The sequence below is a fragment of the Camelus bactrianus genome, chromosome 2 (genome assembly GCF_048773025.1).
Source record: "Camelus bactrianus isolate YW-2024 breed Bactrian camel chromosome 2, ASM4877302v1, whole genome shotgun sequence".
Classification (NCBI taxonomy): Eukaryota; Metazoa; Chordata; class Mammalia; order Artiodactyla; family Camelidae; genus Camelus; species Camelus bactrianus.
In genome coordinates, this window is record NC_133540.1 from 65,621,954 (window position 1) to 65,646,329 (window position 24,376).

The following is a 24,376-nucleotide window of genomic DNA, read 5'->3' on the forward strand; positions in this document are numbered from 1 at the left end:
GTGGAGGAGCAAGGCAGAGGCCATGTCCTGTGAAGATGTGCCAGCTGTGGTGACAAGAATCAGCAACCACTGGAGCAGCTGAGTTTACGTGTTAAAAGGTTTTTCTAGGTGACTGTTGTAGGTACCGAGGGAAGAGACACAGGTGCTAGGTGAACGGTAGTTGATGAAATAGTGAGACAGATTTGGGATATATTTTGTAGCTAGAGCTAATAGGAGTGAGAAAAAGAAGAGAATCAGGAAAGGCCACTACCTTTTGGCTTGTGCACCTGGGAGACGCTGGTACCACGCTTGTATCCAAGGTGAGGGAGGAGGTGGTTTTGAGGTACCAGTCAGGAGTTCTGTTTCGGACATGCCAAATCTGAGATGCTGCTAAGGCAGTCAAGTGAAGATACAGAGGAAGCAAATGGAAGTTTAAAACCATCATCATTGGGCTTCTATCTGTTTCCATTTTTTTCTATATTTTTTCATGTGGCAAGTCTTGGTTCATGGTGTAAGCACTCAAAGTGGTTGAAGTGATTTTGATTATAATTCTCTCAAGTGATTTTACTTGTAGAAAGCTCTTCTGGACTAGATTAAATTTAAAGGAATTCCTTAAGTGTCAAAGGTATCTGAACCTTTCTGAATATTCTTCTGATCAGGAGGTACATCATATCTTTTAGGAGGAGTAAGACACACCGTAGTGTTGTTCACAAAGTACCTACCAATAGTTCTGTCATTGTCTGGGTTACCTTGGAGCATTCAAGATGTTGGGTAAAGCAGGATTCAGCAAACTGTGGCTCACAGGCTGAATCTAGCCTCCACCTATTTTTCTAAATAAAGTTTAACCAGAACATAGCCGTATCTATTCTTTAGGTATTATGTATGACTGCATTCACACCACAATGGCAAGGTTGAGTCGTTGCTACAGAGGCTTATGGCTCCCAAAGATTAAAATACTATTTGGCCCTTTAAGAAACAGTTGGCTGACCCCTGCTCTGAAGTTTCTTCTAATCAGCAAGCCTTATGATTTTATGAGTTGAGGAAAAGAAAATCAGAAGCAAGCTAAGATCTATATCCATTTGCCACCTGAAACAATTGTGAGAGGAGATCTGATATGCAACATTTAATTTTAGCAATTTTTCTTTTCTTTCCTCTAAAGCTGGGACTCCGAGTTCAATTACAGCAACAGAAACATCAGGTAAGTTCATTTTCTTTTCTCTGAAAATATTCCTGGCTAAAATCCCAAGAATGAGACAAAATAGATCAATCAGTTTGAGGGCAGGGTGAAACAGTACGAGGGAAAACATTACACGGCAACTAAAATATTTAGGAGATCGTGTGTTAAAAAATGCAGACCAGGGGAACATACAACGATGTGCCTGAGTGCTCTGGGGTTGGGGTGAGTGGAACCAGCTCTGGTAAAAGCGTAAAATCTGTGGAATTTTCCTCTGCCCAGAACCTTCTGTTCCTGGTCTATTTCCGTGGTCAGCGTGCCCTCTCCCAGCAGTAGAGCGTGTGCGTTTGTGCCTTCTCTGCTGTCTTAACACAGCCCGGTCCTGGCCTCCAAAGAGATGATGTTATAAACCACAGTTTATAATGTTAAGCCTAAAGTGTTATCACTCTGAGAAGTGCCTATGCTTTCCCATTCTTAGCTTTAAACTGAATGAATTTTGGATGATGGAACGACAGAAATTGAAAAAGATTATTGGGCAGAGGAAGATGGTAATGTTGAATCTTCCTGTTGTTTTGGAATTATAAATATTGGGGGCTTTTTATCTTCCTACATCCTTCCTCATGCTTATGTAAATAACAAATCTCTTAGGTTCTCAATCGTGATCACCTTTGGTATATATAAAACGAGAAATATGTGAAATAAACCTAGAAGTTCATGTAACTTTAAAGAAATTGGAAAAATAAAGCTATGAAAATTATGAGTGACTCTAATAACATTTTCACAGCAAACATTCTAAATAATTGTCATAGTCTACCTTCTACCTTTTATGTTTAAGGAATTAGAAACTGAAATTATTATGCTTTTAACTTTTAATGATTTATCTTCTACATAATATATGAAGTGAATAAAGAAGTTATTTTTATATTGTTAACTCCATACTTATCACCATACTTGTTATTCTTACTTCCATCTACATAGTCTAGAAACGCACTAGAAAAAGCATTGGGAAAAACAAAGCAAAACAAAACATAAAAATAGTAAATCCAGGCAACGAGGGCAGCTTGGCATTGGCTGCTGCTTTGCGCTGTTCCAGAGAAGTCCTTTCCCTCTGCTTCATGGACCGGTTATCGAGGAGAAGCTACAGATGGAAGAGAATTGGGAAGCTGCCAAATTGTTGGCTCCTTTTAAGGAGAGACTAAAGCATATTTTATTTTGTTTAAAAGAGTTGTATTTACAAAATGCCAGGTTTAACTATAATTGATTTTTTAAATGTAATGAGAAGCCCAGTTAGACTACTTTAATTTTGAGTTATAGAAACTAATTCTCCTAAAACAAATAGTAGACAAACTATTGATTTGACTAGCCAGCCAGAAAGAAGTGAGGCTGGTTCTGTTAGCCACAAGAAAGGCCAGTCTCAAACTTCAGATATGTGTTGTGGCCAAAGACTAAGTCCAGATTCACTAAACAAACAAACTAACTAACTAACTAACAAATATTCACCCATATGATCAAGGATAGGCATCTTCCTTAAAATAATTAGTATTTCTCTTTTAGGTAAAGTTGAAGTAGAATTCTAGCCTGCAGAATTATTAGTACTGCTTCCTTCTAATAAATATGAGCTAATAGATATTTAGTATTTGACTAGAACATACATAGTTCTCACATTTGATATTTTCTTTCATACTATGCATCTGGCTTTAATTTGCTTGAAAAATTACGTTTTTATCACTCTCTTGAAAAGTTATTATCAAGGATCTAGAAATTGGTGATTGCTTTATGTAGGATGTTTTTTGGGAATTCAGAATAAGTAAGGCAACTGTATATAAAGGTAAATTATAAGCAATTATACATAGATATAACATTTAACTTTATATCATATGAAATGTAAGAAAGATAGTCCTGGTCATAGTGGAAATGATCAATCAAGGTCTGAAGACATATCCATTTGTTCTATTCAACAGAGCAAAGGTAGTATGAGTGGACAGCTGTGTTTTTAACAATGCTAAGCATGAGGAATTCATGCTCAACATCTAAAGGATGTGGGAAAGTCAAACTTCGACTGCCCACTGTCACATACCTGGTGAGACTCCAAATTCAGTATAATCCTCTGCTAAATATACAGAATGGTATATTCAGCCAACCACCGACTAATGGAGGCATTCAACACATATTCATTCTGTTCCATCACATGTAACTCTAGCTAAGAGTTATGAGTGATTCATGGAGCCAGCCATTAAGGGTTACTAAAGCAGAATAGCCAATATTAGAAGTAACTATAATAACTCTAGTAGTCATGTATGAAGTGATGTGTCATAGACCAGCCTCAGATAAACTTATGTTAAGATCAGAAGAGGGAGAGGGGTTTTTCCCTTCACCTGTGGTTGTAGTATACATTGGGTGGGTGACCCTGGGCAAATTATTTAAACTCTCTGAGCTTCAGTTTCTACTTTATGAAATGCAAATGCAAACATTATTAATACAATAGTGAGTATAAAACACTTAGAACAATGCCTGGCATACAGTGTCCCAAAAGGGCTTGAAAATAAAATCCTTCTTCATACTTTCATGTCCACATTTTAGATCACTCACATTCACCTTCTCAGAAAGCATATGGCACGAGCTCAGTTACATACTGAAAACTTTTCAGTGTTTTCAGGTCATAGTATCCAAATTGTGAATTTAATGTAAGATGTGTACCTATTTTGGGAGACAGGTGAGAACATTCTAAAACTTTCAGAATGCTGAGAAAAAAATTATTGATCTCATTGATAATGAGGCCATTCACAAGTAAGATGAACTCAACTCACTTAAAATCTGTTGGCTGCATGATGTAATGGAAAGGAAACGGAAAGGATTTTGAGTCATACTTGGCTTATGTCTTAGCTCTTCCACGTATTGTCAGACATGTTACTTTATTTCTCTGAGCCACGGTATCTCTCATCTTTAAAGCACAGGATAAAAATATTCGAGAATAAGATGAGTTAGCACATATGGAAGTAATTAGCACGATGCCCCATTCATTCTTTTATATTGTATATAATTTTCTGGAAATTAATAACTATTTATATTAAATCACAAAAGAAAAATATATCCCCCTTCTTCAACATACACTTCTACAGAGTTCCCTAAAGTAAAGAAATCTCTAGTCATCGTTGTTACTGGATGAGAAGGTGCTGTTACCTCAGGTGAGTCACATGATGGCCCAAAGCAAAGTCAAAGAAATTTGAGATAAAAATTTTTTTCATGTAACCTTGAGAGTACAACTAGGTCAGAAGGTCAGGTCTGATGAGAGCAGAAATTAGTTTTTATCATGTGAAGGCAGGAATATTCCCTTTAGACATTTTGCTCATTAAGTAGACGGGGTGTCCCGTGAAGGGTGGAAATATATACTGGCTATGACAAAATCTAGACTGAAAGGAACCCTGACCAGAATCTAAAATCTTAAAGCTAGAAGAGACCTCAGGGGATCATAGCCATATATTCCCCTCCCAAAACACAGAATGGGACCAGCCATACTCCTAGCATTTGTTGACCGTACTGCGTGTGTGCCACGTAATTACCTAACAGACCGTTTTGCTCTCTGATAATGAAAGCCTAGAGTACGCCGTGCTCCCTTTCCCTGGGAGTCGGGATGCTCAGAGTCAGCTCTCATGGCCAAACCAGCAACTGTATGAATGCTTGGTATGAACTCTTAGAAGGAGCATATTTGTTTCTTCCATTTGCCTTTGTCCTGATTTCCTATTCATTTTATGGCGTAGACCATTGCTTAAGCTCCTCAAATCCTTTTTGTTAAGAATTAATTTATAAGTAAAATCCAATAAGCAATAACATGGTATCTCTTATGTTGATCCCTGACGTACTGTTGTGTCTTATTATCTCTTCTTTCACATCTGTCAACTGTGCAGCTCACCTCTGCTACTCAAGCTGCTTAAAGGCAATCACTATGCCACATACTCTGTTGTATTTCCTTCAGCATCTATTGTTGGACCCAGAGTGGGTGTCTATTTTTTTTTCCTATTATTGAGGAATGAATGACAAAAATGAAATGATAATGATTTTAAATAAGTACCAGCCCTAATATTAAGATAAGAAAGGAGATTTCATTAATTAACTTCCTCTTTAACTGGAGTCATTTCTGCCACCAAAATGTTTTGTTTGGCCATTCATTCCACACACTGCTCTAGCATTTGGGAAGTATCAGTGAGCAAAATAAAGATCCTTGCTCTCAAGGATCTTATATTCTAGGAGTGCAGACAAACTATCATCAATAAACATATGAATTGATTAAATTATAAAGTAAAGTAGAAGGTGCTATGAGAAAAAGAAGATGTGGAGCAGTGTGGAGGGAGTATGAGGGCTGGAGAAGTGGGGACCACTTTGTGGCACTGAAAAAAGTGGTCAAGGTAAGTCTTACAAAAAAGGGTTTGAGCAAATACAAAGAGGAGGTGAGCCACCCAATACATGCGGAAGAGCATCGAAATGAAGCTAGGACTTGAGGAGAGGCCTGATGTGTTTAAGAGTAGGTGGGCAGGGAGAAAGGCAGGGGGCTCTCCAGGCAGATTGCCTGGGGTTTGGTGGGCTGTTACAGGGACTCTGACTTCTTCTGTAAGTGCAGGGGAGAAGCACTGGGGGTTTTGAACAGAGGGGTGACGTGATCTGACTCATGTTCTGTAAGTTTTGCTCTGAGAGCTGAGGAGAGACTGTCAAATGAAGCAAGGTTCTCTTTTGTAGATTTTCTAGGAGAGAGATGATGGTAGCTTGGACCAGGGTGGCCATAGGGTCAGTGGCATGAAATCTCCAAACTTGGAACACATTTTGGAAGTGGTGCCTACAGATATTCTTGATGGTTGCATGTGGAACAGGATAGAAAGCGATGAAATCAAAAATAACTCTGCGGTCTTTGGCTGAAGAAGTGGAAGGGAGACCTACCATCAACTAGGACAGGAAGGCTGCAGAAAGAGCAGAAGTTCAGTTTTGGACATGTTCAGCTTCAGATTTTTATTATTTGCCTTATTATGAATCTGGAGTTTAGAAAAGAGGTCTGGGATGGAAGTACTTTGGGGGGATTCTTGGCATGGACATTATATTTAAACCTTGAAATTGATTGAAATCACCAATGAAATTAGTGTAGTTAGAGATGAGGCAAGGACTACGTCCTGGGACCATCCTAGATTGTGAGTCAGAAAGAAGAGGTGAAACCAGCCATGGAGACTGAGAAGAATTATCCGTAAGGCTGGAGAAAATCCAGTGGCGTGTGCTCTACTGGAAGCCACATGAAGAAGATGTGTTAAGGAGGAGTGAATGAATTATTATGTCAAATGCTGAAAAGTTTTTTTTTAATGAAACATGAGTCCATCAAATTGCAATTAGAGACCAGTTCCAATTATTTATAAATAATGAAACAATTGATAATCATTCAATTCAATTGAATTTAGCCCCTCAGACACATACTAAATGTGCCCATATCAAAAAGAAGCGTAGGAAAGGTAAGGGAACTAAAAATAGGACATGGTTTTATTTTCCTTCTTACACTAGAACGTTTTATCCTCTACTGCCTCTCACACTCATCTCCCATTAATACCTGTGTACTATATGCCTTCCTCTACGGAAGGTACATGAAGGCTATCAGGGACTCCTCCAGCCCAAGTTCCTCCTAGGAGGAGATCATGGCTCCCAGGAGCAGGTCTGCTTTCATATCCTTGCCAGACTCAACCATTGGCTGAGAGCATCCTACAGGAGGCATGGCATCAGGGCAAACAGCGATGGAATTCAGAGAGCAGGTGGGGAACCTTGGTGGATTACACTGTCTGTAGTTTGCATTCTGTGAGGCACATTCTCAAAGCCACCACAGGTGTTCTAGGACATCAGTAGGTCTTCTGTCTTTAAAAGTGCAAATGATTTACCTAGTAATTGGTTTACACCACAGGCCAACTATGTACCACTGTAGATTCTAATGGGGTAAATTTGGACACACTTTATGACAACAGACTTTGTTTTGAGGGTCTCTGCCTTAAATAGCTTGCTCCAAGTTCCAGCCTGAAGTTAGCAAACTAAACTTAAACCATAAGATGACCTATCTGCAATTCAGTAGTCATTACAGTCACTAAAAGTCAGGGTCCAAGAGCAAATCTATGTCGTCTAAGAGCACCATATACTCCAGTTTCTCCTGTTCCTGACCAGAGCAAAGAAGCATCTGAAAACATGTACGTGGCTGAAATGTCTGCTCATTTATCTTTACATTTAGAATATTTGAGGACGGAGGATAAGTTGACTTTAGTTGAAAGGTACAACTTTCTAGGTGCCTAATCACAATACAATCTTAGAATGTTATTATAAAGTAATATAGTATATTAATATAACATAACATATTATAATTTTATAATCGTATAATACAAACATATAGTATCAAGAACTGTTCTAAGCAATTCAAATTTATTTTTACTCATTTAATTTTCACTACAACACTGTGACGTGGAATAATTGTAATCACTATTTGTAGATATGGGAACTCAGACACAAATTGCATAAGTGACTTGCCCAAGATGCCACAGCAAATAAATGCTAGAGTCCAGGTACTCAGTCTTCCGAATCATGCACTTGACCATCCACTGTTCCTCTCCTGTACCTTTTCTGCCAAGGATGCTTTAGTAATAATGTAGGACAGTAGAGTCTCAGTGAAATCCACAGATCGTGGCATGGATCCTCTATCTTAGCCACAGAAAGAATCACATTAAGCTCACAATTTATGAATTCAGCCAAGACCTGTAATTTCATCAATATGATCATGCTAATGGACAGGGTTTCTCAAACTGTAAGTTAATTCCCATTAGTGGATCATAAACAGTATTTTTAAAAAATTAAAGAGGATAGGAAAGAGAACACCAGAAGGCATTAAATGTAATAGAAGTGAATTGTGTGCATGTGTGGGTGTGTGTGTACTGAATTCTGAAATGATTTATTAACTGGAGGCTGAGGTTAAAAGAAACAAAAAATTAAGTCTGTTTCAAGGAGCCAGTAATTCCTTTGTTAAGGAGGGTTAATTCTACTGCCTGCCTCTGGATCCTGAGCAATAACAGTTGGCACACGACAGTCAACACGTTTTAAGGAGGAAAACTTGGAGATTCATCTGAACCAGATAGATGATACTCAGAACTGTAGCTGCCGCCTAGCCTACAAGAAGGTTATAAGGTGCAGTGTGGAGCCTTGAGGACGAACCCCTGGGAAAGCCCAGGGGGATTAATGCCATTGGTTATTTAATCAGCCGTCTCATACTCTACCGACACAACCAAAAGAACATTCATCCTCACTAGAACATTTGACACTGGAATCAGCAGCTAAGGACCAAGGTTTCAGTTAGTTCCCACTCTTGTATTTAAGTTTCCTTTTTCTGCCTGCTTCGTGCACTAGCCTGACATTTTTCTTTGTTCTTATGGGCATATATCTAGCTTCCTCCCACAGATCTCTTGCATGGCAAGAACGGTACAGTCTCTTAACAGTATTCTTCCCCCACAGATGTCAAAAATGCATAAGCATGCAGTGCGCGCTGGGCTGTGGGTGGCAAGGAAGGAAAGATCTAAGGCAGCCAGAAGCAGTATCAATTTCTTCCATGCAATTATGCATGGCCTTAATACTCCTAAGGGGGCTGTGTTTATAAGAGATAGCTCTTTGTTCAGCCAAGCAGTCGGCTACATTTTACTGCACACCCACGGTGGTCAGAGCTTCATGTGGTAGGTGGTGGGAGTTACAGCCCTCACACTCCAAGAACCTGCAATTCAGTGATGAGACAAGGCAAACAAGCGTGATGAAAAGATATTACTTCATACTTCAAGAAAAAGAGAATGGTTTTCCAAAAATTTTTCTAAATACAAACTACATTTGATCCCAGGTTCACAAGAATAAATGCTGTACACTTAGAAAATATGTAATTATTTATATTTCTTTGAAATGTGTTGAGATTTATGAATTTAGAATAATAAATTTTTATTTATTTTTTTCTTTTAGTCCTTCTTGAAGATGGCAAATGTTGACTGAAGCACACAAACAATAATAATACATTTAAAATTAACATTTTCCGTGCAAAAAAAGAGCATGGACAGTGGTGAAAATGCAGCCAAGCAGCTGTTACTCTAGAGAAGGCACACAAGTACAAATCACTGCTGACCATCAAAGATGAAAATAAATGGACCTTCTTTGATTTTCCTCCTAATTCTTCCAAACAAAGCCTCATTTGTAATCTTTCTCTTTAACCACTAAGAAACAATATAAATATAAAGTCCAGTGCATTTATGTCCATTTAAATATGTATGATTAAAAATCACTATCACCCAAAGTTGTAATAGCTAAAATGTAAATAATGATTTTGCACAGATTTGCATCCTGTAAAGAGTCTTGTGCGGTAGGTGATACAGGCTTTTGCTAGAGTAGTAAATGAGAAACTTACTCAAGTTTTCTGGCCAGTTCTTGAAGCTATAATACTAATACCAAAGTTTTGTGATTCCAAATTTAATCATCTCTACAGGAGGAGATAGATGAACTCACGATTTAGTGTATAATAATATATACCTCATTATTCAACAATAAACAGTTTTTACAGATCTTCAGAAATGCAAGCTGTTTGAATCTGCAAAAAAACTCAGTAAGAAGAGTAAATACTATAATCTGACTCTATATTTATCATTTTCTTACAGTTAACATCTCACCACCAGATGCATCATCACCTCTCCAAACCAGTTCATTAACCTCAACACCAGTAATTCCAGAAAACATCTCACCGTCTCAAAGTATGGCTTCTGTGTGCATGAGTGGAAACTTGCTTCACTTAACCCTTCTCACCAAGAAAATCCCACCAGTCTAAAAAAAAACAGCTTATTGAAGTATAATTGATATACAAAAAAAACTGCACATCCACAAAAAAGGGAGGGGACAAGAGGAAACTTTTGGGGGTGACAGCTATGTCTACTACCTTGATTGTGGTGCTGGTATCATGGGTATATGCACGTGTCCACACACATCAGATTGTGTATGTTCACTCCCTGCCATTCTTGATTCACAAAACAGAGCTCTTTCAGACAAAATGTTTTCACTTTGAAGCTTCATAGCTATAGATCTCAGACGCCCATATAAATGAGGAGTGGAGAGGTGTGGGGAAGATTGTAAGGATTGGTACTCATTAACCAAAGGTTTACTTCTTTCTCCCTTTCTTTCTTTCTTCCTTTCTTTCTTCCTTCCTTTCTTTCTTCCTTCCTTTCTTTCTTTCTTCCTTCCTTTCTTTCTTTCTTTCTTCCTTTCTTTCTTTCTTTCTTCCTTTCTTTCTTTCTTTCTTTCTTTCTTTCTTTCTTTCTTTCTTTCTCGATTTCTTTCTTTCTCGATTTCTTTCTTTCTCGATTTCTTTCTCGATTTCTCGATTTCTTTCTCGATTTCTCGATTTCTTTCTCGATTTCTTTCTTTCTTTCTCGATTTCTTTCTTTTCTTTCACCAATAGGTTCTGAGAATGGAAAAAATGCAAGCGCGTCTTCAGCCAACCCCTCTTATTCCAGTGAGTAACAGACATACCTTCATTCGTGGCAGTAGATCTGCAGAATGTCTGAATGTTGTCAATACGGGAAAGGAGTCAATCATAGACAGCCTTTTTCAACTTTACTGAACCTGCAATCCCATTATAATCCTATATAACTACCACCTGCTTTGAAAATTTCCTCCTGTTGAGTCTGGTTTTAATGAGTACACTTTGGGGATTTTTTATTTCTTACCTTAGTGCTCAGCGATTACCACCAGGGGTCAAGGTAAATTGATGGGACTAGTCTTAGATAAGCCAAAGTGCACAGGTAGAAAGATCTCCATAAAAATGAATTATCACCATTATAGGACTTTACCTTAATGTTAAAAATGGCTTTTTAAGAAGTGTTCCATTTTAGCAAGAGCATGTGTTATACAACACACTGCGTACACTAGGATTGAATAGAGAATATTCATAATTTCCCTGGAAATTAAGAATGTGATGAATATACAGGAAGCTGTGATGATAAAAGATTATCTTAGGTTTAGGTAAAGTCATTACATTCAGTAAGTCAACATTGCATGTACTGACCTGCTGATTCATGGCATCTTCATTTTGGGAGGCACTAATGATCTCACCAAGGTCTAATGTGCACCCAGCAGGACATAACTAAAACAAACTCTTACCCATGAGAGTGGAAGTGTAAACCACCCAACAAATGAACTGGATAGCTGTTCTCAACCCCTGATAAACTTAAGGAGAACAAGCAAGCGGAGGAGACTACCCGACTAAATGGGAACCTTAACGTCTGTGTCTCTCCTTACGTCCCGATGGCAGCTTTCTCCTCTCATCACTCTTGTTTTAACCTGGACTACGATTGTTAGAAAAGAAGGCAGATGCTAAAATAAACAAACAGCAAAACCCTCCTCTTAATAAGAACAGGAAAAACTAACTCTAATTACTGCATCAACACCACTCCCCCAAGCAGGTATTCACAAACACACACATGCTTATCTTTCTTGGACCATGTTGTTCATGTTTAGAAATTAAATCCATGGTGATAGCCATTTATATCCATTTATGATACTGTGTGCCTTTTTAGAGTTTTAGGATAGTATTACAGAAAGGTATCTATGAATTTTTTAGGAAGCAAGCTTTATGACTAGAACATTGCCAATAGGGCCAGTAGGGGATATATTTTTTTCCATTTTTATTGAGATATAATTGACACACAGCACTATATACATTTAAGGTGTACAGCATAATGGTTTGACTTACATCATGAAACTTATCACAGTAAGTTTAGTGCACATATCATTATCTCACATAGATACAAAATTAGTGAAATAGAAAAAATGTTCTTGTGATGAGAACTCAGGATTTACTCTCTTAACAACTTTCACATATAATATACAACAGTGTTAATTATATTTATCAAGTTGTACGTTATATCCCTAGAACTTATTTATCTTATAATTGAAAGTTTGTGCCTTTTGACTGCCTTCATCCAAGATATACAGATACAGATTCAAATACAGATATGTTAGTAACTTCATTATAAAGCAGTAGAGAATATAAAGTGTGCATGTGGGTCTGACCATAGTTCTAGAGGACATCTGCCTGGCCAGTCTCCCATCTCCTCATTCCTCCAGTCTCCAGGAAGGTGGGAGCTGCCTTCCTTAGGGCTGGAGTTTTATTTTAGAAGGGCTACAAGACTGACATCAAGTGGATATATCAGAAATGACAACTAGAGCAATCGGACGCATCTTCTTCATCTAAAATATAAAGTCTGTAATAAGAATGATGTTTAAAGAAGAAAGGAAGCATGAATGCTTTTGCTCAGTTCATAAACTATTTGTTGTGAAATTCAGTAGCCACTCTAACTGACAATGTCTCCAATACTTTTTAGGTATTATTTTGCCTGTGGTTATTGCTTTGATTGTCATAACACTTTCAGTCTTTGTCCTGGTGGGTTTGTATCGAATGTGCTGGAAGACAGACCCAGGTAGGTAACAGTGTTTTGTTTCATTTTGTTTTCCTAACAAGAGAATAAACATGCTCAGTCTAAACCTGAATTTACACTCTTAAAGGGAGAGAGGAATTACACACAGAAACCAAATGCTGTACTGCTTGATCACAGAAATAGAGGAAGAGGGGCAGAGAAATCCAGTGAACGCTGGTGAATGTAAGGAACAGGAATTAACTACTAGTGGCAGATATGATCAAACATGGACAAGCTCTTTTTAATGAAATAGCCCTCGTTTTGTGGGGTGGTCGGGGAAATACGGTAGAAAAGAAGCCATAAAATGACATGTCTTAGCTACAGTTAAGATTTGTTCCATTTCCATGTAACAGAGAATGAAGGCAAGTATTGCTGAGGATTTCACTTAGGGACCCATGATTTGAAGAGTGTTTTGTGACCGATTTCCCTCCTGGGAGGCACAGCTTCCTTCCAATGAAGGTGTCTTCCATGACTGTATGTTCTGCTGATTGAATCGGTTCCTCGGGATTGAACACAATTGCAATTTTTAGAGGGATTCCAGTTTGACAATTCTTTATTATCCTCCTTAATCTCTCCATTAGCGTCCAAAAGCCTTTCTTCTTTCATTTAACACCCTCAGTCTTCATTTTCTTCTTTTTGCTGTGTCATCTTCTTCTCCCTGCCTCTTGAATATTTTTGGTTCCCATAATGGCATTATATTTTCAAGACTTGTCCAAAATAAACTTTTACATTTTAAGATAGTTTTTTTAGATTTACAGAAAAATTGTGAAGATAGTTACAGAGAGTTCCCACATATCCTTATTATTAACATCTTACGTTAGTATGTTATGTTTGTCACAATGAATTAACCAAAATTATTAACTAAAGTTCCTATGTTATTCAGATTTCTTTCAGTCTTTATTTTTTTGTTCTAGGAACTTGAGTTCTCTTTTTACTTGATGCTTCATCTGAATCCCCATTTAGTTCCCATGACTCAGCACTCCTCTGTGTTGTCTTAAACTCCAATCATCTTTCCATTTCAGCCACCTTCTTGGCTGTATTTTGTAGTGCTGTGTATCCGTGCCTTCATCCAGGTCATTCCTTCTCCTAGAATGTCCTACCCACGACTTAACTTTCATAACACACCTCATCTCCTACGTATCCATTAAGATCTGGCTTAAAAGCAAATTTAATGTATATTTTTAACACACCATCTCTTTAAGCAGAGTGGTGTGTTCTTGTATGTCTAATTTTACAGAATTTAATGATATTTTTCATCACACTATAGTATAGGGATGTCTCCATATACCTGCTTTCCCTGCAAGTTGAACATCTTTTTCTGTTTAGGTTGCTACAACAAAAATGCCGCAGCCGGGTGGCTCAAACAACCAGCATCTATTTCTCACAGTTCGGGAGACTGAGAAGTTCAATCAAGGCAGCATCAGATCCAATGTCTGATGAACGCTGTCTTCCTGGTTTTTAGATCCGCCTGTGTCTTCACATGGCAGAAGGGACTAGAGAACTCTCTGGGGTCTCTTTTATCAGGGCACTAAGCCCATTCATGAGGACTCGCCTCTCATGACCTAATCATTTTCCAAAGGTCCGGCATCCTAATACCATCACATTGGGTGTCAAGGTTCAACATTATGAATTGTAGGGGGACACAGACCTTCCGTCCATCCCATCAGGTGGCCCCTCCAAGTCCCAAACTATGTGTCGTTCACATTGCTTTGTGCACAGTATATAGCAGAGCCTTATGATATGCTTGTTGAGTCAATTTTTTTTTAAATTTTCAGTAAAACAGAATCTTTTTCCTCACTTTAATTCTAATTATTTCACTGACTGAACTCTAAGCCTCATATACTATTAAAATAAAAATCAATTATTTTTACAAGATACATAAGCCACGCTCTTCTTTGTTACCCCGTGGACAGTGTGCCCCCAGGACACTAACGAACACTGTTCCCGAGGCCAGAGACCATTAGCGCGTGAGCCCGACAGTGCAAGGCAAAGTGATAAGATGGAAACAGCAGTGTTCATTTTACTTTTGGTGGAAAATAAGAGGAAAACAAATCAATGTCTTTCCCTTTGGGAGTTAGTGAATAAACTTCTTAATAATGTCTGAAATATGTTTCCTCACTCAGTTTCCAGGGGGGAAATAGCATTTTTACAAATCAGTTTAATTTCTCTATGTTTCTAAACCACCAGTACTATCTTCTATGGGCAACCAACCAAGCAAGTGGAAGCCAGTGGGTGTTGAGTATCGAGGGTAGGGAAAAAATTAGTGGGTTAAATTCATTTGTAAGAATACCCTGGAGTGAAAAACTGCTTTGCTTAGGATGATTTGCAAGTAAGTTATCTGAAAAGCTGACATTTTCTATGAAAGAGGACTTTATGGATGAACTGGATCATGCAGGAAAAAAAGTGTACAATCCCCACCACTATGGAGAGTTATTCTGAAGGCATAAAATACTTTATAGCCAAGTTTGACAATCGTACAATTAACCAAATCTATTTGATTGTTGTCAACCTGGTTTTCTAAACAGAATTTACAGTATTGTTATCATTAAACTAGCACCATTAAACACCACAATTAATCGTTCTTCAGGTATGTGGGTGAGACTTCATTAAGTTCGGAAAATTTGTAAACCCACTCTGCTCTCTGGAAGCCAACACGAATCAGAGGTTTTGGTATGAAAACAAGCTTATCTGGATAATGCTGACAGTAGTCTGAGCTTTAACTCAAATGAGAATGGCAAATACGCAGAAAGTCGTCTGTTAGTATGCATATCTGCTAATGAACTCATAGTATTCTAAGGAAAATAATAAAGGCATAAAAAAATATCAACTCATTCTAAAACAGAGCTATGAGCATCACATGTGGTATCATATATAACACTTATAATGGAAATTTTAAAATGCTGTTAAAACTGTACTGATGGTAGGGAAGATGAGCTTAGATCTAGTTGGTGAACAGCATATGGTGCCATGAATTAAACTCAAGGGATTAAGATTCATGTTGGAGCATCTTTGCCAAGGGGACAGAAGTAGAAGTAGCCAAAACATTAGTGGAGATCAAGGTCTTTATAAAACAATGGTAGGCAAAGACAGGAGAATTATATTCAAAGGGCATATCCTGATAACAGAAGACAGATTAGAGATGAAAGGATATCCAAGAGATAGGAAGTGAGTAGCAATGGAATAAAACTACAACAAAATCCGGAACCAAGCAAGGAACCTTAAGTGATTACATTACATATTTTGCCTAACAGGCCACAGATTCATATAAGGTTTGACCACCAGGTCTGCTCCCAAGAGGCCATGCTCTCGAGCAGAATGAATCGTTCTGAGTTCCCGCTCTAAGCCCAACTTGCTTCCTACCTGACCCTCGTGGAGCAGGCCGGCAAAGCAGATGGAAGATTAGTTGCAGTTAGCAGCTTCATGGACATTTTGCAGGGCTCTTTTGAGAGGCTGAATCCTTGAGCTTCAGATGCAATTAGAAGCAATATCTGCATCGTGGTGCACCATAAATACAGTGATTTGTGTCCCCAGAGAGAGCAACATATAAAGAAAAGCCAAAAATTCAATTCTCTGTTATAAAGGTAATTTGATACTTTAAGGAGAATTTTTTTTTTCAGAGATACTGAAATAAGCTGAGACATTTTCTGGTGTCTGCAGGATGTGCGATCACAGATAATAGTTTCACACAGCAATATGAAATGATAAGATTAAAATTCGTCCAGAGCCAAGTTCAGTGGGGTTGGTCTAGCTGAGACTGAACCGTGAATGTGCTAGCTGAGACTGAAGAAGGAGTAGTAACCATGTCTGAGAAAATGGTCAACGGGACGTGGGGTGCGGGGAGAGAATAAGTTAAAAATTGGCTTTAGAAACATCTTTGCACAGAAAGGGGCAGGGGTCTTAAATTTTTTTGTGGCCAAGCTCCCTGCAACTCTAGTAACAGTTCCCTCCTCTCCTAGGCACCCCGGAAAATGGAAATGACCAGTAAGTAATGCCACATTTCTGTTGTTTCCCCTAGAAACTCTGACCCTATTGTTTACATAGGGAAAAGTATTGATACTCTACTCATACCTTTTCTTTTGTTTCTTAAAATATTTGTGTAGAAAGCACGACATACAGCATTTGGTTAACTATTATCAGAGAGCTCTCTCTATTCAACAGAGAAATTCCAACTAAAAGCGAAGATTGCTCTTAAGCTTGAGTGAAGTCGTAAAATCAGAAATCAAACGTTGAAATGGAAGATAGAGGAATGGCTATAACCACGAGGGAAAATTCATAGAATACATATTTAGAGTTTTAAAATAGTTTTCCTATTGAAAATCTCAATATGTTTCTCACAATTTGGGAAGAATCATGGCTGCACCTTGATACGGCTCTGGATGGCTTTCCTTTAACAGCAGATGGTTTCTCTGCTTTGACTTTATTAAAACACGTAAAACAGTTGTTAGCACTCCAGCCAACTGTTACACTCAAGGTGCTGCACAGACAAAATATTTTAATGTCAAAACCACATTCTGTGGTTAACTTTTCTGTGTTGACCTGACTTTGTAGCCTGCCTTTTTATGGGTGTTCATGTGTGTTCATTGGATTGTGAACTTTAAGAAAATGCCCCTACATCACCTACCCTTCTTAATTAAAAGTAGAGGTTCCTGAGATGCCCAAGGAGAGGAATTGGGGTTTGAAACTATTTCCAATCAGAGAAGGGATAGATGGGAGGTCTTAATTAAAATAGACAGTTCAGACACTACCCTGCAGTATCATGACCTCATGAAAACGAATGTCCCCAGAACTCAGCATCAGTCCAAAAGCTTTGGAGATATTTCTGTATCTTCCCCTTCACAATTCACAGAACTGGGGGCATGTGCAACATGGAGCTTGTGACAGGTGTTTCATGTGACGCATCTTGATGTTGAATTTATCTGATGATCATCACTGGAACAGAATGACAGAGGTTTATTGGCTTGATTCCAGAAGTGAAATTGCTGTAAAAGTGTCTGTGAGTTTGTATGTGAAGAGACACAGATTTTGCTGTAGAAACACATAAAACAATATACATCTATGCATGTGTATTTTCTTCTTTCTGTTTATATCATGTTTACTTTCTTTTACAGATATGTAATGCTAATTACTGTGGTGTTAACTCAAACGTTTTCTGTTCCAAATAGGCCTCAGTCCGATAAAGAGAGTGTGAAGCTTCTCACTGTTAAGACAATTTCTCATGAGTCTGGTAAGCTCCCAGATTGTTGATTAGATGAAAAATGGTTATTTCAAAATCTAACTTGGATTTTGCTCATGTGAACATAACCAAAAAGCATAACTTCTTAGAAATAGTTGATTATTAACCCCCAAGAAATAGAAAATTCTCCTATGAAGGAAAGGAAATATTATTTTTGGTAAGACTGTTAGACTGTGGCTTTCAGAGGTTGAGTATAGATATGTTCTAAAGAATGGGTGGTGACGAGGCATTTCTATTCTGCAGTAGTGGCATAAAAAATTATATGCTACAGGGTTTTTAAAATTTTATTATTGCTGTGGATTTGTTTCATTTTTGGTAATGACTATATAGTCGAATGGAACCAGGATTCATCATATAAAATGTAAATCATATTTTACACCATTTCATATAATTTTAATTGAACTTCTCAGTAAGAACAAAACATAATTTCCTGTTGGAAAAATTTATACTTCTTTTTTCCAACTTCTTAGGTTTTGATTTTGTTTGGTTTGAAATGTAAAAGTTTTCAAAATATAGATATGGTTGTATGAGTTATATTTATACCAAGGGCGATGAAAAATGAGAGGCTAGATAGCTTTTAAATATTAAAAAAGTAGATTACTTTTTTCATTTTGAGTAGACCAAGTATTTAAAACATCAATTTGAAAAAATAGATAAATACAAAGTAATAATTAGTTTTACAAAACAATCCATGTAGCTCTAATTTAAATATCAGGTGACAATAAAAACACTTAAAGTATTCTGCCCTCTCAATTTTACCTAAACAACATAGTCTCAGAACACATGTTATGTAAAGTGAGAACTATTGAATGATAAATGACATTATAAATATGTTGCAAAAAACAATTTTGTAAAATATAAGGTTATAAATATAGTCCCAATTCAAGAGCAAGATGTCAAAGGCTGAATGTGGTCCCAATTTCAGGTAGGAAATTCCAACTCAAACAAAGTACAACAGACAAACAGAAGAGTTGAAAAGCAAGAGCATCCAAAATCTTCAGACATGGCCAAACCCCTCACATGAGCCATTTTCCTTTGAGAGGCTTTCATCCTTGTATCTCTTCTGTTCTTTGATGTACACATTTCTTTATTCCCCCACTGTTCTCCTGAATATAACCATCTGAATGAACAAAACAGTAAAATTCGCCCATAGAATAATCAGAGACCACTCACCTGTGTCCCCTGGCTATTTTCCAGCCTTGACTAAGCAGCCAAGTCTATTCTACTGGTCAGGCTAAATGTGAACTAGTCTCGAGTAAGCTCATGAAGGACCCTGAGTGTGACTCCACCGTTTATCAAGGAAAGTTCTGAGTCTGCCTGTAGCTTGTAAAGCAGCGTCACAGTGATTTCATGCACTGTCCTTTATTCCCTTGGAAATTTCATTAAACATACAGCAGCCTCTGGGGCTCTCCAAGCTGTGGTTTGGAAGCCTCTGCATAGGAGCCCCTTGGTCTCCTTGTGAGGAGGGGGCTGGGACCAGGATCATTTGCTCCACCACCTGCTTCTCCCAGGGAAATGACAATTGAGGCTTCCAGGAGGGAAAATCCCCAGGGAACCTTGTATTTCTTGGTTGCACATGTGGTATCTGATTCTTCATTAAGGCCTAAGGCAAATTGTATGTAAGATTAATTCCATCTCCCACTCTCATAGTAACTACAGTAGTAAGTGGATAAATCGTGGTGGGATGATTAAGACTCTTAACTCTCCAAACTTCCTTTTCTTCATAAGTAACTTTTCAGGTCACAGGTCTAAGGAAGAAATATTATTATTGAAATAGTAAGATCTAGTCTCTGGTACTTCTATTTCTGCCAACCTTAAATTAGGAAGCACATCTCTTTTAATGAAATAACCTCTCAAAGGTCAACCTAGCTGATTAACATAGAAAATATTTGGTTATAGGGCAAAACTGAGATTGGTGATTCGGAGTTGATTTCAATAGCCTAGAGTTAATCATCTCAAATATAATGAACTCCAAATGCCCTTTGTACTACCACAGTCTTTGTTAAAGTCTGTCCGCCATTAACAGGACTTATTGACTCCTAAAACACATGCAATCAAATCTCTTCCCACCGTCTTTCAAAACTTATTCAAACGTGCTTTCTTTATAAAACTAGGCTCACCACACGCAACAGAAGTTACATTATTAGAAATATTTTTACTTAAACATCCTACTAGTGGCGTCTTTCCTAAAATACAACTAGAATAAATCTGAAATGAGGTTTTATATAAGTTTACAGATTTAGCCCAAATTTCTATTATCTCCTATATAAATTTTTTAAACAGTTAAAAAATACAGAAAAGAATTTGATAGAACAAATGTGTGACTACCCACCACTCAGAATTGGTGATTGTTACATTTTATGTTAGCTGCTGCTTGGCCTAAGAAACACAGTGTTAATTAATATACTGAAGTGGGTAACAACATGACATTTGAGCTTCAGTGGTCTTAAGAATTCATTGGATTGGTCAGTACTTCAATATATAAACTCTGGTCTTATATCTCAAAATAAATTTTGCCATTTTAGAGGTCAATAAACCATATCTCCAAGGAAACAGAGCTCTGCAGAAACCTACCTTCAGGTGGAATGCCAGAGGATGCTAACTTTTCTGGGTTTTACAAGCCTTTATGAGTAATGATTATTGTTCTCAATATTTTCTCCTGATAAGGCAGTTCCTTGCCCCAAATCCTCCTCCTTCTCTGACTGGCCATGATATTCAACCACGCACACTTCCTGCTTCCTCTAAATATGTTCTCTCTCAAGAAAGTCCTTCTGTTAAAAATGTAGCCCATAAATGTTTAAAATGTGATTATTTCAATTGGAAGCTTTCTTTAAGGTAAAAGAGAAAGCCTTCTAGGCTATAAACAAGAATGTGTTTCCAGAAAAAAATGAGCGCCAAAAATAGCAGATCAAGGAGTCCTTTGTGAGAACATGTAAGATCTCATTAAGGTTTAGTGAGAAATCTTGCCAAGTTAAACATCACAATGATTGACTGCAAAATATGCATGTGACATGATGCATTTTAAACGTAATTCCCACCTGCACATCTCAGAAAGTTAATAGACATTATCTCATTTTAACATGTAAGGCTATAACAATTATGAAAGAAACTAGTCGAAATTAAGGAATACATGATTCCACAAAAGAAAGAAAACATGGTATCACTGAATTTAATTTTAAAGCACTATTTGATTTTGCACTACTTAGAAAAAGAAAAAAGCAGATCTGAATTCATTATAATTTTCCTCTGATTGGAAAACTCTGATTAGTTTGCGTTACCTTAGATTAAGTGCAAATACTTTAGCATGTCTACAAGGCCTTCTGTGATGTACCAGCCTTCTCTTGCTCAATTTCCGAAGCACTTAATAACATATTTTCCCCAGGTCTCACTCATCTCCTATCCCCCGTCTTCCTCACTGACCTCAAGCGCCCCTGAAGGAGGGGACAGTGCGTTGATCCCCTTCGTCACTCCCACCTCCCCCTCCTAGCTGGTCATTAAACATTATTCATATATTATTAGGATACTAATACTAATTAGTGTATTATGGTAATTACTCATAAATGTACAGGTTTTTTGTTTATTTTTACAAATAAAAGTTCATTAACAACTAGAAATGAACTGAAGTATAAAGATAAGCCAAGGATTCATAGATTTAGAAAGCCATACATAGATTCTGTCTTCTCAGTCCTTCAATACTGGACTCAGTCTCTGCATTTACACCAGGCTTCCCTGACTGTCCCAAATGTCCATGGTCTTTCTCGCCTCTTATTGTTGGTTTGGCAAGTCAACATGCATCACTGCCCTGTAATATCTCTTCATGGCTTAAACTGCCATTTTAGTATTTGGTCACATGATGCATAAGGGAGAATAAAGAAAAATAGAGAATAGAATTAAAAATTACATATGAGAGACAACCGTGATAGGATCAGTATTGGCATTTGGTGTATTTCCTTCCAGTTGTTTTGTTCTACGCCTATATGTATTTTGCTTGCTTTTACCATGTATCATTATTGTAACTCTTATTGGAATCTTATGATTTTTGAATCTTTCCACATTTTCTGTTCCCAGTTAGACAGACTTTAGAAGATATTAAGGGAGATATTAAGAATTGTAATGATTTTCATATGGTTTGCTTTGCATGACTTCTGGCAGACAGAAGCGGTTCAATAAATATTTCTTTCTTTCTCTCTTTTTTTTTTTTTTTTTTTACTTCTCATTCCTGTACTTTACAGCCATGGATTCCAGGAGGTGCTGTGCCTTTTGCAAAATACACAATAGTGAGCAGAGGGCTGTGCTGGGGCAGGGGCTGTGAGGGCTGTGCTCCGTGCTTGGCATTCCTCAGGGCACAAGACCTAAGGAGCTCTTGAAGGGGAGTCCTGGGGTTGTCCTCACAGGTCTCCAGCACTGCTTAGTATCGCCAGGACCATGCAGGTGATAGGTGAGATCAGTGGAGTCCCCAGAAGACTGGTTTCCTAACTGGCAGATAAAAGCTGGAGCAAAACGATGACATTTATTCTCAAAGCTGGAGACTTTGACCCCTGATGTTTTTATATCATGTGGCTGATGTTGATACTTGAATCTACCTGAAAGACACAGGTAATGGGAAATGCTGTGACCACAAATCCAGGAGAATGGAAGAATGCTTGGGGTCTCCCAGCTTCCCATCATCCTCAGTTAATATTTATCTTTAGATTGGATGATGGAATAGCTGTTATTGTAATGGTCCCTGGGCTGTTTTGTATGTCACCAAAGTATTTGTGTTGACCTATACATTTATTTTCACGAAACTCTCACTGAATTAATTCAACAGAGGTACCTAGAACGTCTTCCTGATAAAATGGCACTTCCAATATATGACATAGCTCTGCTTAGGCAGAGCCAGCTCCTAGAACAAGCAAAAGTCAATAACTCATTCCCTAGGGGCCTCCCTTGTTTTCACCTCCCAACTCACACCCCCTACTCCCAGGGAGTGAGTAAGCATTGCTCCTCTAGGGTGAAAACAAACAATGGCTGAAAAAAGCTCATAAATCTTGGTGAACAATTTCCAGGCAATACCAAGACGTAAACTGCGGTTCTAATGACATTCTGGAAGGAAAATTAGACTTCCGTTGAAAAACAAAAAACAAGCCAAGAAACTTTATTTTCATCCTTATTCACTCTCTGAGCTTATAGATCCAAATGTATCTTCTGCTTTTAGGTGAGCATTCAGCACAAGGAAAAACCAAGAACTGACAGCTTGATGAATCCTCCCCACACCTGGGCAATAAATATGTAAGTTTTCTAATTTCATTCACTGAGATGCTCATTAATATCTGTTTTGTTAGCTTGCTGCAGCTCAGATTATTTTTTAAAGATTTTAAAAGCTGAAAAGTTAATGGCTTGTGTCAGTGAAACCATCATTTTCCATTTGTCTGAAAAACAAACTCTAAGACTTGCCAGAGAAATGAGTGTCTTGGGGGCTGTAGCAGATTCTTCCAGTTGCCCTGCCTACCTCAGGAATGATACAGTTCGCTCTTTCTTCCTGTTGGTAATGTTTTCTCACAGATGCAGTTTGCCTCTGCCTGGGTCAGTACACACACTAACTAACAGTGGCAGTTAGACAGGGTTCTGTTGCTGAGGAAGACTCGCAGGACCCAAAATGTCAGTGCTGACAAACTTGCAGTTTATTGCAGGAAGAGAGTATGATGCAGCAGCTGCATTAAAGTAAGGATGTGTGTCACAGCCAAAGGCTGGCTCGGGGCGAGGGGTCCAGGGATGCCAGGTAGGAGGGCCAGTTGTCCTCCCCGCTAAGGACCGTACTGGGATGTGCTCTCTCTCTGGGACCGGGAACCATGGGTGTGTGCACAGAGTACCTCAAACAAGGTGATCCAATGTACGCTCTCCACTAGGGTTTCTTGTACCCAGATAGTCACATAGGCATATTCCAGCTATATAACTGCATGAGTGACAGAGCCCTCCAGGTGTCTCAGTGAGAGCAGATGCAAAGTGATCAATCTCATTACAATTATTGCTGATCAATAAATAATTAAAACTGCTCAAAACTTGGGATACTGGTTTTCTGCAGCAACTGTTATTCTGCAGGTTCCACACTTTGACCAGGAGTCAGTGCAATGTAGGTGCATGTCTTATTTCAGTACAACAGTCAGGCCAATTTCAGGCCTGCGGGAATTACCCTTCCCAGCTCAGCATGCGATTGTCTTTTGCTTTCCTAGAATTGGGTAAGAAAATTTCCTTCCGACTTTAATTTAGTTTTCACAAGAAGCATTGAATAAGTGCCCTCCCAATTAGCGTTTGGTAATTTTTAGAACCTGCAGGAAAATGTAGCCTTTGGCAACTAATAGTAAAAAGGCAAAAGAACAAATAAATAGGTATATGCCAAGAATTGGCCTGACCACAATGGTAGTCATGCTGGGTAGTGTCCAGTGGGAGGAATATCACTGCTATGTCCACTGCCCACGCCTACTTCCCAGCACTAATGCAGCGCTGTCACCG

At 38.2% G+C, this 24,376-nt stretch overlaps 1 protein-coding gene and 1 long non-coding RNA gene across 11 annotated transcripts in view; one reads left to right on the plus strand and one right to left on the minus strand.

Moving 5' to 3' along the window:
- Positions 1 to 24,376, minus strand: part of LOC123616481 (uncharacterized) — a 126,094-nt gene that overhangs the window by 70,295 nt on the left and 31,423 nt on the right. The gene's annotated exons all lie outside the window — the stretch shown is intronic.
- Positions 1 to 24,376, plus strand: part of EMCN (endomucin) — a 90,867-nt gene that overhangs the window by 59,683 nt on the left and 6,808 nt on the right. For 5 of the 10 annotated variants that reach the window (XM_045515738.2, XM_045515734.2, XM_045515732.2 and 2 more), the window contains 8 exons: positions 1,139 to 1,177; positions 9,841 to 9,933; positions 10,635 to 10,688; positions 12,559 to 12,654; positions 16,608 to 16,632; positions 17,814 to 17,875; positions 22,117 to 22,161; positions 23,082 to 23,155. In XM_045515738.2, coding sequence (XP_045371694.2) covers positions 1,139 to 1,177; positions 9,841 to 9,933; positions 10,635 to 10,688; positions 12,559 to 12,654; positions 16,608 to 16,632; positions 17,814 to 17,875; positions 22,117 to 22,161; positions 23,082 to 23,116 — 449 coding nt within the window. In that variant the 3' untranslated portion in view covers positions 23,117 to 23,155. Of the gene's footprint in view, positions 1 to 1,138; positions 1,178 to 9,840; positions 9,934 to 10,634; positions 10,689 to 12,558; positions 12,655 to 13,977; positions 14,758 to 16,607; positions 16,633 to 17,813; positions 17,876 to 22,116; positions 22,162 to 23,081; positions 23,156 to 24,376 lie in introns of those variants that run through there. The other 5 variants (XM_045515736.2, XM_010953581.3, XM_010953583.3 and 2 more) reach the window with 2 other exon arrangements.